This window comes from Vipera berus (assembly GCF_964194415.1).
Source record: "Vipera berus genome assembly, chromosome: Z".
Taxonomy (NCBI): Eukaryota; Metazoa; Chordata; class Lepidosauria; order Squamata; family Viperidae; genus Vipera; species Vipera berus.
The window spans coordinates 85,655,901-85,674,803 of record NC_138205.1 but is presented as its reverse complement, the minus strand read 5'-3'; the positions used below and the strand labels follow the sequence as shown (position 1 = coordinate 85,674,803).

At 35.5% G+C, this 18,903-nt stretch overlaps 1 protein-coding gene across 2 annotated transcripts in view; it reads right to left on the bottom strand.

Moving 5' to 3' along the window:
• Positions 1-12,626, bottom strand: part of TOP2B (DNA topoisomerase II beta) — a 55,421-nt gene extending 42,795 nt beyond the window's left edge. For both annotated transcript variants that reach the window (XR_014028381.1, XM_081342950.1), the window contains exons 1-3: positions 11,690-12,626; positions 1,286-1,456; positions 917-1,007 (exon numbers count right to left, since the gene is read on the bottom strand). Coding sequence is in view for 1 of the 2 variants with exons in the window: in XM_081342950.1 (XP_081199076.1) it covers positions 917-1,007; positions 1,286-1,456; positions 11,690-11,776 (349 nt within the window). In the remaining variant the exon portion in view is untranslated. The remainder of the gene's footprint in view (positions 1-916; positions 1,008-1,285; positions 1,457-11,689) is intronic.
• Positions 12,627-18,903: the final 6,277 nt, after the last annotated feature.

Here is an 18,903-nt window from a genome sequence, read left to right as displayed (position 1 = left end):
TTCATTATGATTGATTTTCAGGATATTGTAATATAAGAATGTAAATTTGACAGTGACTCAGACTGATGTTCCTTGTTCCTCGTTCAAATCAACCTGCTGAATATTTTAAAAGCATATGCTGATATTTGACATGAAATTGTAATGAGAAAATATGAAATAAAGATGTAATACAAAGCTATGTTGTATTAAGTTATGTTGTGTAGTAGTCTTGATTAAATTACTACTGAGCTAATTCCCATTGTAAAATTATCATTGATTGGTATAGCTTCCCACTATTTACTCAGGATTTTCATAAAAAATTTTTTCACAAAAATCTAGATCATAGATAAATAACGTTAATATGTTATATACATAATATGTATATAAATTAGGATTTTTTATTTACAAAACTAACAAACATGCTATAATCTTTTAAACACATAATGTAAAATAAATGTACTCACCACTGGATACTTCTATTATTTCATATAAAATTCCTGAACTACATTATAATAGCTAACTTTGGACTATTCCAGTTAATTGTATTAACTACAAATAAGAGACATTGTTCTTTATTTCCTTTCACCATTAACAATATATTACTGTTGTAATATGTTCTGCATAATATTCTTGGGGAATTGAATTCACATACATTGATTTCAGTACAATTTGAAATTTTACAGGTTAGAATTATTCCACTATTGCACTTAATAAAATTAAACTATATTTAAAGATATTAGAAAGGAATAAATTTATAATTAATTCTGAAGGGAAAGACAAGAACACATGATACCTTTATGTATTCTCATCTCTTTAACATGTTAACACATTTACTATTTATAACAATATATCTACAACATGCCAAAATATATCTGTATTTTTCTACCTCAAAATAATTTTCAAGTGCTGTTAATATATCATTGTTATAAACACTTACCAAGAATTTCATCAAATATTTTATATAAACCAGGAACAAAAGTGACCTCTCTACAATTCATTCCTGTATCTTCGTCAAACACCCACATCAACTGTAAATAAAGTTTGTTTTATGAATAAAAAATTTATAAGTGTATGCTATTATTTTAAAATATGCTTAAATTTTTAAAATTTAAAGTTATATTTTAGAGATTTATTTATTTAATTAATGGATTTATATTTCCATTGACCTGCCAAATGATTCTGAGCTACTAACAATGTTAGAAAATAGGGGGGGGATCCAAATTACTATTTGTACCATCCAAATACAAGCAAGATTTGGTATATTCAATGATATTAACTTCTCAAATAAAAAGAAAATGGAAATTACCTGAGTTAAAGGTTCTACTGAACCAATGTATGTATCAGGACGGAGAAGAATATGCTCAAGTTGAGTCTTTTTTTGATAAACTCTCTCAACAGACATCTTTTTTGAATCATTTTTATTTGTTTGTTCAGGTTCTTCTTTTTTTGAAGCATTGTTTTGATTATCAAACAGTGTCTGAAATATATAAAAATAATATAAGTCCTAGTTTTGACTTACTCCAAAACTTTGGAAAATGTGTTACTGGTATGACAATCCTTTAATCTGGGAATTAATCTACACCGTTACAATATATATAATTTTAAATTACCTTTTTCAGGCTATGGGCACCTTTGAAATCTGGAGGGACATACAGATGTTGTTGAAAACTAACTATAATGGTTGAGCTCCGGATGGCCCCCGACCTTCGCTTCTTCCGGCGCGATCTAAAAACTTATTTATTTGAGCAATCTGACCTGGTTTGATGGGTTAGGGTTGGGGTTTTAATATGTTTTTAATTACTATTTTAAACTTGGGCATAATATTTAATCGTTTTTTAACTTTTGTATTCTGTTTTTATATTTATTGCCCTGTACAAAGCCCTGAGTCCTTCGGGAGAAGGGCGGTATAAAAATATAATAAATAAATAAATAAAGCCTGGTGCATTTAAGAAATGTTTGCCAAGGCAAATGTGAAAACAACTGTGCTACTTTCCACTTTATTTAGACTTGGAAGAAACTGTCTATTGTGCCAACTTACTCATGTAGCTTGGAAACATAGATATTTCTAAATAAATATTGAGTTGCAGCTATATTTTAATTTTTTAGATAATATTGGGCCAAGATGAGCTTAATTATTTTGGAGGTAAAGTTATTAGCAGCTGGCATTTTGCTTACAATTTATTTATTATTGTAAATAATAAGATACGGTAGGTAGGAGTCCAGCAATGTCAAGAGATGTTCTTGGTCAGTGAATGCCCAGTGGCAGTTGCCTACAATAATATTTTTTAATCTACACAGGAATTTGTATAGTCTCTTCAATTTCACTAATAGATAGTTAAATCTAATTCAAGAGAAATGCTAAAGAGGATAGTTTCTGAGGTAATAAAATAACATTTGGAATTATGTCAATAATTCACTGGATTCATGTATTTCATTGTATTTAGTTTGCCAGTTTGCACTGACCATAGTTTATTTAACTATAGGAACAATTTAAGCTTTGCCACAAACCAGGAAGAAAGAGAACTTTACGATAAATAAGATGTAGCTTCTTTAAGATTCAAATACTTTAAAAATCATGCTTTATTTATTATTCAGTGTGTACTTTAGATGATTTCTGATTAGCCAGAAGAATTTGGAGAATTTGTTTTCTTAAAAGACAAGTTATTTCTCTGTTATGTTAAATGTTAGCCTTTTATTATATTAAGATACTGGGATTGTTATATATTTGTGAAATGTGGATATGCAACTAAGGGCTAGAGTGAAATATGACATGTATATTCAAGTGAGAAAAGTTGCTGTTTGGAATGTTGTGTACTGGAGTTTGTCTTTTTGTGAAGGAGAAATGATCTCTCTTTGTCATGTCAAACCTAGATTTTCTTTTATAGACATTACAAATGTTAAAATTGTGAACCTTTGCCTATACAAACCAACTTGCCCAAAACTTATTTTTTGGTAAGCTAGAAAAATGTGGGATAGATAACATTGCCACCAGATAAATTTGTAACTGACTGACAAACCGTACTCAATGAGTAGTCCCTAATAATACATTTACAAGGAATGAAGGAAGCAGTAGGGTACCACATGGTTCCATCTTAAGCCCAGTACTCTTCAATATCTTCATAAATGACTTAGATGAGGGAATAGAAGGGGTATTCATCAAATTTGCAGATGGTACTAAGCTAGCAGTAAGAGCCAACACGGCAGAAGTTAAGCTCAGGATCCAAAAAGATTTTGACAAACTTGAACAATGGTCCCTATCCAACAAAATGAAATATGGAGAAAAGCAAGGTTTTACACTTAGGCAGGAAAAAACAAAAGTACAAGTACACATTAGGCAAAACCTGGCTCATTGATAGAACAATACACTAGTGTACATTGGAATAGTGGGACTATTTTCTGTCTTCTGTTCTACACTATTGAAATGTAGAATGTTGAGTTTTATATATCTTAATTAATGTTAAAATCTTAGATCTTTGTTTGGATCTTTTGCTGGTAATTAGATAGAAGAATGAGGAATTTATTTATTTATTTATGAGCCTTGGTGGAGCAGTGGGCTAAATGCCTCCTTAAGTAACACCAGCTGCCTGCAATTAGTGCAGGTTCGGGTCCCACCAGGCTCAAGGTTGACTCAGCCTTCCATCCTTCCGAGGTAGGTAAAATGAGGACCCAGATTGTTGGGGGCAATAAGCTGACTTTGTAATAATGCCGCTTGGGGGGGGGGGGCGAAAGCCCTAATAAGCAGGCATATACATAGAATGAAGGCTATTGCTAAGCACATTGATTTGTGCTTTAAATTGTAAGCCGCCCTGAGTCTTCGGAGAAGGGCGGGATATAAATGGGATTAAATTTATTTGATTTGCCTACTCTATAATAAGTTTTATGTTTTTTAGTTAAGATGAGGTAAACAGATTATGAAATTGTTTATATATATGCCATGATGAGAGTGAGAAGTCACTTTCCTAGGGATGAGAGGAAGTTCTTTCTTTTTTTATTTTTTCTTGCATTTTTTCTTTTCTTTTTTAGTTTGTATCTTTTAGTTTTTATATTTTAAACTTTAATAAAATTATTAAATAAATATTTATTTAAAATTAAAATAGTAATTAGATTGCAAAAATCCAAACATTACTAAATAATCGAACTGTCAGTCTAGAATGCCATTTAAACCAATAGGACATTAGCCACCAGATAGAGAAATTTAGAGCCTAGAGTTAATTGTTCTTTCATGCTAGAATAACTCAGTAATTCAATTGCTATAATTGGGAAAAAAAAACCTTTCCAAGCCTGACATAGTTTGTATCCTTTTTAAAACAAAATAAGCAGCCATTCTATCTTTAAATCTTTGGAAGGCTTAGCAATTCATTTCTGAATAATTCCTCCTAAAAGTAAAAATGGGGCAAAATATTATATCTATCCACAATGAGTGACATCTATATCTCCAACTACGCTTATTGAGATTTTGAAAAGCCTCCTCTTCAAAAATACTGTCCATCCAATATACAATTAGATGTTACCTGAAACATAGGAACAGCAATTATTATACTTTTGCAGAAAACAGTGCTTTATAAAGAATTATTCATAATGTTAATATTGACTATTACATTCAGCTTTCTTGAAGATAGTACTAAATTTCTTACAGAATGGAAATAACATTTAAAACAATTGGCATATTGCTTCCATAAACAACTTGAATTATCAATGGCATTCTTTAAAAAAAACCTATGCTTTTTCTGAAAGGATACTCATTTAATTATAAAAGGAAGCTGGTATTATTCAAAGCATATTTGGAAGTGGGGAAGTAAGCTGGAAAACAAACTTGATAGTTAACCATCTTGTTATCAAACCATAGATGGATATTTTGTAACTTAGTACATCCATGACAGACATGCACTATTCCCATTGCAGGCATTCTGTGCAAGAACATGCAACATGCTCTCAAAATTGTAAATTAGCCTAAAAGAACAAACAAACAAAAAAAGTTTGCCTAGCCTGCTTTAAAGCCATCCACAGAATGGGATGTATAGGTTCCAAGATGTTACCTTTCTTACATAAAACTTTCACTCAAGTACTTCTTTGCTCATAAATAAACTCACAACTTCAGGTATGTTGGACAATTTTACCTCATTTCTTGAAGTAAAAAATGTGTTAAGACATAAGACATCATTTATTCTTGTAAACGCACTTCTTGAAGTTCACAACTTTAAGTTCCTATTAATTTTTAGATCATTTAGCTTATTTCAAATATCTTTTGAGATTTAAGAAGATATCTTGTAAAGTGAATTATGTCTGTTATTATGCTCTTCCTTAGCAAATTGTTTTCCTAGCTTTGTACATTCTTTTTTGGCAAATGCACACAATGAGACTCATTGAGCCATCTCTTATGTGTTTTGAAACATGTGCAGAATGCACATAGCTCCTGATAGGAATATCTTAACACAGATGGATCATTTCCTTGGCACATCTGTCCTCTGGAATGACCATGTAAACTTTAAAAAAAAACAGGCTTGGTTTAAAGTATTCCCAACAAGTATTTTACATTTCTCTATGCATACTCTGAATTACATTTTTGCCTAACATTATAAATTAATTGTAGTTTTGGACTTAAATGTGCCATATGTATTGCTTATTTTATCCATCTTTCTGGATAATAAATCAAGAAAGCTCAAATCAAGAAAGCTTGTACAGATGTAGATATGACAGTAAATGTTACTGTAACATTTAATTTTGATGTGAGACATTAATATTCGCTGTTTCCGTATTCTGTATGCAGCTTATCCTAATCAAACTGACAGAAAATTTAACGGATATTGTTGGCATATAAATTAAAATTTCTAGTTTGGGAGTAGGGCACAATGTAGTTATATAGTTTCAGGTTTTTGGAATTGGAGTTTTTGCTTTCTGGAAACTAATATTTAGATACTATAGCTATATTGTTAAGAGTGACAGTTTTCTAATCAGTTTCCTCAAATAGATTGCTACTGACAATTTTATGAAGATATAAAAATGGGTGATAGCCTTTCAAAATATGGATCATTAAGTTATATATTAAAGTCAAATAAACACAGGCTAGTAAAATGTTTTGCAAATCTCTTTCAATTTAAACTTTAATTAAAAGTATCAATTTAAGGAATGTGTGCAATTTATTAAAAAAGGATATTTTGGTTCAGAACGTAGTTATAGCCAAATACACACAAGAAATTACATTAGTGTATTAAATTATCTAGGGTCAATATACATGTAATCAGCAAATACAATAAGAAAGTGTTTTTACAGAAATCAAAATTTTTATTGATTTACAGGAATTATCCAGAACAATTTGCTACAAGATATATTTTAGTCATAACAAAGTTTATTTTCAAAATATGCAAGTCAAACTTGAATATGATCCAAATTTAATTATCATTTACTTGCTTTATTCAAAATTCAAAATTGTGATTCCTATAAAATTCAGGCACTGGGGGGTGAATACAAGTGATAACCTTGTTGCTGAAATATAGTGGAATATAAGGACAGAAATAATTTTCATGCACAGCCCTACTGATTATTTTTTTTTGCAATTTCAGACTATTTATGTTTACCATTATTATAAAAAGCAACAAAGTTAAACGCACAGCTTAATGGAGCATTTATAAAGAAATGCATATTAAAATGCCTGTTAAATCCATAAATTAATTAGTTTGTGTCATTCCCATCAACCTATTTATATTTACATAAATAATATATATTTCACTACTTTGCATCATTTTACATCACTTGCTTAGATATTATTATACAGGTGAATTAAATTGGCACAAAAGATACAATTTAATGTCAGATACAAGAGACTTTTGTCTATTGTTTTGGGATTATTTTAGAAAAAGGTTTGGGGGATTATATCCAGTCCTCTAAATTGACAATTTGTTGTATTTTTTAAAAGCTAACATTTGTCATTAAGGCATGCACATGTCTGTAATAGATTCTTATTTAGTTGCTATGAGCTATGAAGTGTTTGAATTTAAGTATTTATTTGCTTTTCTATTTTTCATTATATGCAAAATCACAATTTTATTTTATAGAAAAATGTAGAAATATCAAAGAATCAAAATGTTGTTTTTAAAATCACTTGATTTTAATAAAATTATTTGCTTATATTAGCCTTCCCCAAACTTACTATCTTCCAAATATGCAAGTTTCAGTTGCCTGAATTCTTAAATCTTTGTTAAACCATTGCTTATGAAGTTCACACATCTAGAAGGCCCTTAAGACTGAGAAGTCAAAGTTAGCTATGTAGTAGCTAGTAAGCTACAGTAAGGGAAAAATTTTTTTGTCCCCTGCTGATTTTGTACATTTGCCCAATGACAAAGAAATGATGAGTCTATAATTTTAATGGTAGGCTTATTTCAACAGTGAGACAGAATAACAACATAAAATGCAGAAAAATGTATTTCAAAAAAGTTATAAATTGATTTGCATTTTAATGAGTGAAATAAATATTTGACCTCTTCACAAAACATGACTTAGTGCTTGATGGCAAAACCCTTGATGGCAGCCACAGACGTTTCTTGTAGTTGGCCACCAGGTTTGCATACATATCAGGAGGGATTTTCTCCCATTCCTCTTTGCAGATCCTCTCCGTCATTAAGGTTTCTAGGCTGACATTTGGCAGTTCGCACCTTCAGCTCCCTCCAGATTTTCTATGGAATTAAGGTCTGGAGTCTGGCTAGGCCACTCCTGGATCTTAATGTGCTTCTTCTTGAGCCACTCCTTGTTGCCTTGGCTGTGTGTGTCATTGTCATGCTGGAATACCTATCCACAACCCATTTTCAATGCCCTGGATAAGGGAAGAAGACCCAATATTTGTTGGTATATGGTCCTGTCCATCCCCCCTTTGTCCTGTCCCCTTAGCAGAAAAGCACCCTCGAAGCATGTTTCCACCTCGGTATTTGATGGTGAGGATGGTGTTCTTGGGGTCATAGGCAGCAGCATTCCTCCTCCTCCAAACACAGCAAGTTGAGTTGATGCCAAAGAGCTTGATTTTGGTCTCATCTGACTACAAAACTTTCACTCAGTTCTCCTCTGAATCATTCAGATTGGCAAACTTCAGATGGGCCTATACATGTGCTTTCTTGAGCAGGGGGCCTTTGCGGGCGCTGCAGGATTTCAGTCCTTCATGGCATAATGTGTTACCAATTGTTTTCTTGGTGACTATGGTCCCAGCTGCTTTGAGATCATTGACAAGATCTTCTGTGTAGCTCTGGGCTGATTCCTCACCATTCTCATGATCACTGAAACTCCACAAGGTGAGATCTTGCATGGAGCCACAGACAGTTATTTTGGGTTTCTTCCATTTGCGAATAATTGCACTAACTGTTGTCACCTTCTCACCAAGCTGCTTGATGATAGTCTTGTAGCCCATTCCAGCCTTGTGTAGGTCTACAATATTATCCCTGACATCCTTGGACAGCTCTTTGGTCTTGGCCATGGTGGAGTTTGGAATCTGATTGCTTCTGTGGACAGATGTCTTTTAGACAGGTAACAAGCTGAGATTAGGAGCATTCCCTATAAGAGAGTGCTCCTAATCTCAGCTTGTTACCTGTATAAAAGATAACTGGGAGCCAGAAATCTTGCTGATAGGGGATCTTATTTCACTCATTAAAATGCAAAACATATAACTTTTCTGAAATGTGTTTTTCTGGATTTTTTTTTGTTATTCTGTCTCTCACTGTTAAAATAAACCTTTCATTAAAATTATAGACTGATCATTTCTTTGTCAGTGGCAAACGTACAAAATCAGCAGGGGATAAAATAATTTTCCCTTACTGTAGTAACATGTTATGACTGAAAAGGATTAATGGTTTCCAAATAATAGTAATAATAATAAAATGCCATCCATCAATTATACACTGCTTGGATCTATACATATACTATGTCAACAAATTATGAATCCTAGATTCTTGGGAAGAACTTAATACGTATGAAGGCCAACACCAGCTAAAGAGCTGGCAATTGTAATTTCACATTATCTATATAATACAAAGAAAGCTAATTTTAAATCATGACTGTCTTGGCCTGCTTGTTTGGAAGTCTTCGTAGAAATTATTCTACTTATGAACATTCAAATGATGAACTTTTGCCAATACCAACAAATCTATCTACAATTCCAACCTAAAAGCTATCAGAGAAGATGGGCCATAAAATAATCCTTTCCCATCTTCTCTGAACTTCGCTCATATGCTGTCTGATGTGCATGCTGTTCACTGTTTAAAGGTGTGTACTGTAGTAACTGAATGCCTGAAATTAAGCGCAAGAGTGATTTTTATATTTGGACTTATGAACAAAATGGATGACTATAATTATCTGTGGATTCATTGCTTATTTCACAAATGAAATGATATGTGTGTGCATATCATAATAATAAAAACACCTAATTGATGAAAATTGATTGGCTGCAACATTATCCAGTTTCCAAAAATAGCTGGAGACCTTTTCTAGGATGTTTAATGTTGGCAGTAATTTTGAGGTTTGTAGGTAATATATTACTTATGATGACATTATTTTTTGTAAGCTGCTGAGTCTACAATTCCAGCAAGATATAAATTTGATTAAATAAATAAATCTAACCAGAGTGTCTGTTCTAAATGTTTTGTTTAGACAAGTTTTAGAACATACAGGAAAAACTCACATTTAAATACTGTACCATCCCAAGCAATATACAGGTAGTTTTTACTTAATAATGGTAATTGGGCGGTCAAATCTATTGCTAATCAACACAGTTGTAAAGTGCAATGTTTTAAATGGCAGTTGCAGCAGTCTCACTAGCCATTGTTAGACAAATCCTGTGAAGTCATGTGATCACCATTTGTGACCTCTTGTCAGATTCTCCAATGAGTTTTGCTTGTTGGAAGATAGCACTGAAGTTTGAAAGTTGTAAAAAGTTACAAGCAATAGTCACATGACTGTGGGGCATTAGAACAATATAACTGCAAGGTGACTACCAAGTATGAACTGTGATCACATGATCTCTGGGACATTGTGATGGCTACAAAGAGCGATCATAAGTCCTGCTCCTTCAGCAATGTCACAACTTCCAATGGTTGCTGAATGAGTGGTTGTTCAACAAGGATTACTATGGATGTCTACACTTTTTGCTTGTCTGGGCTGCACTAAGTGAAGAAGAAATTGCCTTGGGCCACATGTAAAATATATAACAATCTATATAATTCAGATCTTGACATTAAAAATTTATGATCTTGTGATGCTGCATTACTAGTTGTCCAGCACCGCATGCGGCCTGTGTGTCCCAGGTTGAACATGCCTGATTTAAAACCCCTTTTAAATATCTCTTAAAGAAGACAGTTAAGAAAACTGTATCGAAAGAAATACTTCTGAATCATTGTTACTCTGAAGAGTAAACTGGTAACATTCACTTGCAAGTTAACCTACAACATGTCTGTAATGTTATTTTAATGAACAGTTGGTTTGCTCACGAGAAGATAGTTTTGCTGCCATGAGATACAACAGGTTGAGGCAATTCCCAAGTTATAGGCCCACTTATACAATCCATTTTATTGCCTCTGCTGGACTTTGCAAATGTAAATCACTTCTGTATGAAAAGCAAAAGAATATTTCACTTTTCTATCAGCCCAATGCTGACACAATCTTAATTTATAAGACTATAGTCTCAGTATCCTTTACTTTTAAGATGTAGCTGCTTCTGTAAAAACACTTTCAACACAAAAAGGACGTGTGACTTTATTAGTTTTACAAAGAAACAGCAACATTAACATGAAAAGTAGATTTAAAAATTTTTTTCCAGCACCACTTCAAGTTCTAACATTCTATTTGTTCATGCATCTGTAGAATAGCAGCAAGTCAGCATGAGCTGCTTTGCTACTGTTGTGTTATGTTGCCTTTTTTATGGTCAGTTACAATAAGGAAGTGACCCTGTTTGAACTTTCTGTGGAACAAGAGAAATAGAAGTTAGTAATAGGCTAAAGAAACTACAGTATCCATTCTATTGTCTCTCTCCCAGCCCCACAATATTTTAATTAAAAATGATTACTTTTAGTTAGCCTAAAAGAACATCTCTAATCCTAAACATCCAGTCTAATTTTCTTTTATATTGCACCTTAAATACTCTCCCCCAACTAACTTTATTTTATTCTACTCTATGATCCAAGATTGAAAAGACTATCATTTCATGATTTACTTATTTTGTGATGGGAGATAAAACACATGTTGGTATAGAACTGGACTGGCTTTCATGTAAATGAAATTATTGTTCAGAAAGCTTCCTCCTTGGTCTAAATCTAAACACATCTAAGAGCTTCACAATCTCGGAAACCAGGGAAGAGGCAAATAGCTCTTCTCAAACGAAAAATTCAGCCAAAAAGACATAATTTAATGGCAGGGACGCGAATAGCAAGGCCCTCCTGCTAAATAAGTGGTGAATCCTTGCTGAAGTAGTAAATCCTGCAGGCCCAGACCAAACATGTCAGCTTCCCCATGCCATCAGATCCACGATTCCCGTTGCCTTCATCCCTTTTGCGGGCCGGGAATAACCGTCCCCCGCCCCAATTCCTCGTCTTGCCTTCCCGCATCTCCATCCAAATAAGCATCTTTGCTCCTCCATTATTCCCTTGGGACCTTCCACTTCTCGTTTCGGTCTGGGCCTGTTAGGAAAGCATCAACAGCGGGAAAGGGAGAAACTGGGAGAAAATGCCAGGCAACTTACCACCCAGGTTAGACCCCCGCTGCCGCCGCCGGTTCCTCCACTGCCATTGCCGCCGCCGCCGCCACCTCCACCTCCTGATTTTGCCATTATTTTACAGTCGTTTCAGTATAAATAGTTATAAATATAAAGACCTAAAAAGGGGGCGGTGGAAGGGAGGGGGAAAAAAAGCTACCCCGGACCGGACCTGGGCTACAGCTACACTCACACCCTCGTTTCCTGCACCGCAGTTTCGGGGGGCGGGAGGAGGTGTTCCCGATCCAGAGATTCTTCCCACCCAGCTCGCGCGCGCGCGCGCCCACACACACACACACACACAGAGATGAGAGAAAACTCAAGGTGTTGATTCCTCGCGCGAATGTGCGCCCACCTCTTTTCCCCACAGCCCCTACCTTAGCTCCGTGGCACGCGCGCACCTAAGCGCCGTGAGCTACCACAGCACACACACACAGTTTCACCGTGCACGCACCCCCATACAACTCCCCTCAGGCGCTTTATAGCGCGCTCGCCTCTGGTTCTTCCTCTGTTTCTCTACCTTGCGCTTCAGGTCACAAGTATTTTATTTCATATGTGAGACAGAGCTTTTTCTTTTAAATGCCGATAAGTAAAAACCGTTTGGCGCTTGAAAAAGAATGACTAAAAATCAGCCTGCCAGGGCCCAGAAAACGCCGCAGATGGGGGAGGGGAAGTCTTCTGTTCCGATGACGCTCCTGACACCAACGTTGGGCGGCGGCGTAGCAGATAGGCCAGCTTGGAGTCTTAGCCGCGGAGATGTGGGCCACCTCTTTTCTTCGAAGTGGGGTCAAACTGCCCAGAACCCGAATTAAAAACAGCGGCCTGGCAAATCTCCGACAAATTCTCCGCCCGCGGAAAGGCCCTATCTTCAGACAATAACTGCACTGCCCCCATCCGGCACAGCCTCCGCAACCTCCAAGGGCTCCATTCCTCCTCTCCTCTCTCCACCCCGCCAAGCCACTATCAGCCAATTATAATCGAATGACAGCGGCGCTGATCACATCTTCCACCAATCCCAAAAAGCCATTCTGAGTGCGGTTCTACATCACCGCGGTTGGCAACGCTTCCAGAAGTCTTTTTCGGAACGAGGGTTTCAAGGGAATCGAGGCTACGTTGCTGAGTTAAAAGAGAAACAGAAAGAAAAATTCTTCTTCAGTTGCGAAGTTCCTGGTTCAGGATACGTTCGTAATTTCGGACGCAGACGGTTAGCAGTGCCTAAATTAAAGTCGCTTTGTTGCTCCTGATTTGGGATACTCTTAAGTGGTGTTAGATCGTTTGAAAAAATATTGTGTATAGAAATAAAATCTTACTGATGCTTTCTGATAAACATGTTTAAAGCCTGATTTAAACACGCTGAGTAATCTGCCTTAAAAATTTGTATTGTAGCTCTTAACCTCAATTTAGTAACCTTGAGAGACTTAACCATTAAATGGGACGTCGGTAAATACGCTAAAATATTAATAAACAAACGAACTCAAGAAAACAGCTGATTTCTCCCCAATTTTAAACTATCCGACCGGAATACTTACATGCTTAATTACTGTTATTGCTAGTTTTGCCCAAATAAGAGATTTTCTAATATAAAAGGATCAGATATTTTTTGGTTATTCAAATTTCAGAATAATTTTCTGTTCATAAATCATTTAAGTAAAAACATCATTACCCACATTATTTATTTAGGATATGGTATATCATACATGGTCTAGCAATATAAATTAATATTTCAACTAGATTAGTAGAACCCATTAAAATATAAATGTTAAAAAGAACAGAATGCTGAAGAGAATAATATCTCTGGAGATCAGCAGCTTGATGTCAACAAGCTGTAGAGCCAGTTTGGTGTAATGATGAAGACAGGCTAGAAGACTGAGTTCTAGTTCTAGTCCTGTCCTACACACAAAACCAATTGATTGACTGTGTCTCTCTAGCTAGCCCTAAAAAGCAGGCACTGGCAAACCACTTCTGAAATCTTGCCAAAAACCCTGCAGGATTAGGGTAGGTGTTAAGAGTCAATACTGACTTGAAGGCATCTGTGCATAAAAAGATGATGATTGCCATATAAAATGGGCCTAAAAAGAAGATAAGGCTACAATGAGAGCTAAATTGATATAGTGGTTTAAGGCAATGAGCTGGAAGTGGGTGATCCTGAGTTCTAATCCTCATAACCTAAAAAAAAATCCGTTACAATTTATGTGGATCAATTCTCTTCAGTTCTATCAGCATTGTCAATGGCAAAAGTCTGTGTCTGTTTCTAGGCATAATAAATCTAAACTGTTTGGGAACAGTATCCTCTTCTGTATCCCTACCTATATTTATATCTATGCTCTAAAGTTTAAATTCTAGGCTTTTTCTCCTGCTTTTCAAAGCCAACTGATGCTTTGCCATTGTCCACAAAGTGACCAGAGGCAATTGCAAGAGAGGTACATTTACATGACTCTTATATCTACTTGTATATCATAGCTTTCCACTTTACCAGCTTTAGACTTTCTGAGTATTCCCTTCAATATGTCTACTATATGTATAAGGTACCAAGTTCTCCACCCCTAGATTACATTTCACTAAGTCTATTGTAGGCCAGCACATACAGATAGTCCTTGATTTACAGCCATTTGTTTAGTGACCATTCAAACTTACAGTGACACTGAAAAAAGTGACTTTTGACAGGTTTTCACACTTACAACTGTTGCAACATTCCCAAGATCACATGTTGAAACTTTGGGCACTTGGCAACTGGCATATATTTATGACTGTTGCACTGTACTGGGTCATGTTATCATCATTTGTAAACTTCCCAGCTGGCTTTCAATAAGCAAAGTCAATGAGGGAAAACAAGATTCGTTTAACAAATGCATGATTCACTTGACAACTGCAATGATTCTTTTAACAACTGTGGCAAAAAAAGTAAACTCATGCAAAACCCACTTAACAATCAGAAATGTTGGGTTCAATTGGAGTCAAAAGTCTAGGACTACCTGTAATTAATTACAATATAAATCATTTCACCTGATTCATATAGAATGGAAAAATAGTAGAGAGATATCTCAACTAAAGCATTTTCAATTTTAAAACTTTTTGCTAGAAAATCTGATGCAGAAATATTTACTTATTCACTATCAGTGTGGGAAGTCAGCCCCCCCGAAAAAGAAATATTCTTGGAAATATTTAAAAGGACAGAATATATTTCCCTAAAGAATTTAAAAGCAGAAATCAATCCTGCCCCCATGTCTCTGTCCCAAACAGAAACCAAGTCTGCAGAATTACAGATCTTGTCAGAAAGACTGGAGTAAGGAAGTCCCAGGGAAGCAGGATATGACCCTTGGGACATAATAGGATTAACCCACCACCATCAGAATACCAGAAAGGCACATCCAGGCTCCAGAGGGTATAAAAACCCACTCCCTACATGTGCTCAGCCCTTCTTTTCCTGCTAGAGCCATCTTTCTGTCTGGCTCTCCTCTTCAATAAACTGTAACCTTCTTTCTAAAGCAGTTGCCATGTTGGCTTGGACTGAACCATGATGAAGACTTTTCCTTCAACAACAGCAATAAAGATGTTTTTTAAAAAATTATATGAGGAAGGAGAATAGGAAAAAAATCCATTGAAAACAGATTTTTTAGAGGCAGTTGGGATATTATTTAATTGGATATTTTGAAGATTTTCTGTAATAGCCCATGCTCTGCGGAATATCCTCACTTCAGAGATTTGAATGGCCCAAACCCTGATGTCTTTTTATAAAGTTTCAAAATTCTTGTTGTGTTCCTGAATCTGGAGTATTAAATATGTTTTCTGGTTTTATTGTTAATTGGCCAAGTATCTCAGCTGCTGAGCATAACATTGTAAAACAATAAAAATGTGCAAAATAATTTGAATATTTTATTGTTTTAAAATGTTTTTATTATTTTAATTGTATTATTTTAATTATAAACCTCCCATAGTTATTGATTGAGGTGGACAGCTATAGAAATTGAATAAATAAAATTTTAATGTTTTTATTGACATATTATAGAGGGCTGCCATATTGTTTTATATTTATTGCTATGTTTGATGTGATTGATATCCTTATTTATTTATTGTAAACCAGTAAGCTGGGCACTGTAAAATAAATAATCTATTTTACATTGAACATGATTCATCATACATATATTCTGATATCCTAATATTTAAATATTTATTCAGGAGATTTAGTGGCTGCCTGATTCCAATATGATTCAGGATGGCCTACATAAAAAATAAGAACAGAAAAATAATAAAAAAGACAGCTCAATGCATCTTAGCAACATACTTCTCTAACAACAAAAACAAAATCACCAATAGGACGCCACAAATTTCTGACTGGGAGAGACTAATTTTTTAAAGATTATCAGCATGGAAATGCAATAGATCTCTGGGTGGATATCATTATCAGATAGCAGATACTGTGACAAAGAAGGCACGTCTGCTGGGTCTTGCTAGATGGCATTTTTAATTGAAAGGACTCTGTCCAATCTTACTGGATAGCAAAGAATTATGGATGATAAGGGTTCCCTCAAATAACCTGGCCCTACAAATAGATAAAGAAGTTGTCTTATTTAACACTAGAAAATGGGAAATTCAGAATATAAATTCATATATTCAGCTCAAATATCTAAAACAGTCGTTTAAATGAGATTTTGGGTTAGGTTGCATTTCCTTTAGGGCTCATTGAAGCCTTCATTGCCGTAGAATAGATTCTGAGTGAGGCAAATCCTTCAGGGAACTTTCTTGATGCACGATACCTTGCTGAATAGATGCATTTCTTCTCTAAAGAGACAAATCAATAAAGATACCAAAGAGTGTGGTTTTAATCAGAGAAGTCCTTTACATTATTGTTTCAGGCTTGTCTTGTAATTATTCTATATTTTTTAAGGTGCAGTATTTGATGTATTTTTACGATTTTCTTAGATCATAACAAATGAACCCAATATACTCAGAGCTTAACTGGCATCTAATATGGATGTTTTAATTTGAATTCCCAAACAGAGCTGTTGATTGGACCCTTGACCCGAATGATCCCCTCCAAGTTTTGATTCTATGATTTTGTTTCAGTAGGACTTAATTTAAAATAAATATCTACACTATAAATCAGCAGTTACTATCATGCATTTGATCCAGACTTAGTTGGAGGCAGCTCATTAAGTAATGATCTATTGTTCTGCAAGCTAAGATAGTCCCAACAGTAATATCAAAAGGGAGTGTGATGAGACATGTTCATGAATGTGTGAGAATCCAGTTCTAGCTGTGGCTGAGCACTTTGTGAACTTGCAGATCTGAAAACAATAATACTGGTTTGACAAGGCAACTTAGAATTGAGTGGTTGGATAGCACAAAGCTGCTATAATCCCACAAATGGAGCACACATTCTCACAAATTATGAGCGTGTCTCATATTCCCTTCATGACCCAAGGTGATGCACAAGTTAATTGCATTTTGATGCAAGACTTGTCTAGCAACTGAAGAATTGGAACCGATCTGGCCTTATCTTGCATTTGATTTAGTGTGCTTTGAAACTGAGTTTTAATGCTTAATACATGCTAGCAATAGCAGTTCTTATGTATTATTTTCTTAGGAGACAATGTTAAACAAATAAACAAAATTGAAAACTTTAAATTGGCTGTATGCTTCCTGGTGTAATTCTGTAAATATTTAGTTTCTGTTTTTTGTCTCTACTAAAATCTACCAAAAACATAACCATAAAAGACAAACTAGAAATAAAAATTAAAATAAGCAAGAAAATGATTAGAGAACACCTATCTGATATTGACAAATATAAATCACAGGGACCTGATGGATTACATCCCACAGTTCTGAAAGAGCTGCCAAATGTTGCCTCAGAATCATTGTACCATATCTTTCAAAAATCCTGGAACACTGGAGAATTACCTGAGATTGGAAAATAGCTGATCTGGTTCTCATCTTCAAAAAAGGAAAGAAAAAAAAAGACCCAGGAAACTGCAGACCAATCAGCCCAACATCAATACCTGAAAAAGGTAATAAAAAAACTGATCTGCAAACATCTAGAAACTAACAAAGTTTGCAATCGTGGCAAATATCTGTAGTTCAGTTGTAGGATGAGGGTGAAGGTTCGTTTTCCGAGCTTGTGGGTTGGTTTCCAAACATTTCATTATCGAGCTAGGTAACACCTTCAGCGGAGTTTAAGGGATGTCAGTGTGAGTGTTCTGTTTATAAGGGCTTCAGGTATGGGTGTGTCAAGGGAGGTTCTTGTGATGGGTCAGATATGAATCATCAGTGAGAGGCTTGTGATGGGTCTTGTGATTGGGAGGTTACATCAGGTCAGGGTCAATGGGAGGTGAACTGCTGGGAGAGGGAGAGGGCTTGTGTGGGTTGAGGGTTGATGCTGTCTATGGCTGGCTGTGCAGTTGATTTGGATTCTGTAGGATTCATAGGCTGGTTGTAGGTCAGTGTGTTGATTGAATTGCTTGTGGAGTGTCAGGCTTCAATAAACTCAAAAGAGTGTGGCAAGTGGTAGCATGGCCGATGATTTTGAGTGTTGCTCTAATTGAACTGGTGTTGTTTGGTGTTGGTGATGACAGATAGAATTCTACAACCCCTAGCAATAGCAATAGCCCACAAACCCACAGTCACACACTGCTAGGAATTATCCAGAACCAAAGCTAAGATATAGAACGATGAAAGAAACAATGTCATCTACAAAATAAACTGTAATGATTGCAACCAATTCTACGTGGGAAAAACATCATGTCAATTAAAAAACAGGATTCATGAACACCAGCTGGCAGTCAAATGCCATGATCCCAAATCATTAATCTCTACCCACACCAACACCAAACAACACCAGTTCGATTGGAGGAACACAAAATCATTGGCCACACTAAACCCGTCACATTCATCAGTTTGTCAAAGCCTGGCACTCCACAAGCAATTTATCAACAGACACATCAACCTACAACCATCCTATGAACACTTCTGAATCCAAATCAACCACACAGCCAGCCAGACAGCACCAACCCACACAAGTCCCCCCTCCTCGTCCCACCAGTTCATCTCCCAATGACCCTGACCTGATGTAACCTCTCCATCACAAGACCCATCGCAAACCTCTCACTGATGACTCACACCTGATCCACCACAAGACCCACACCTTGACACACCCACACCTGAAGCCCTTATAAACAGAACACTGACATCCTCTAAATTCTGCTGAA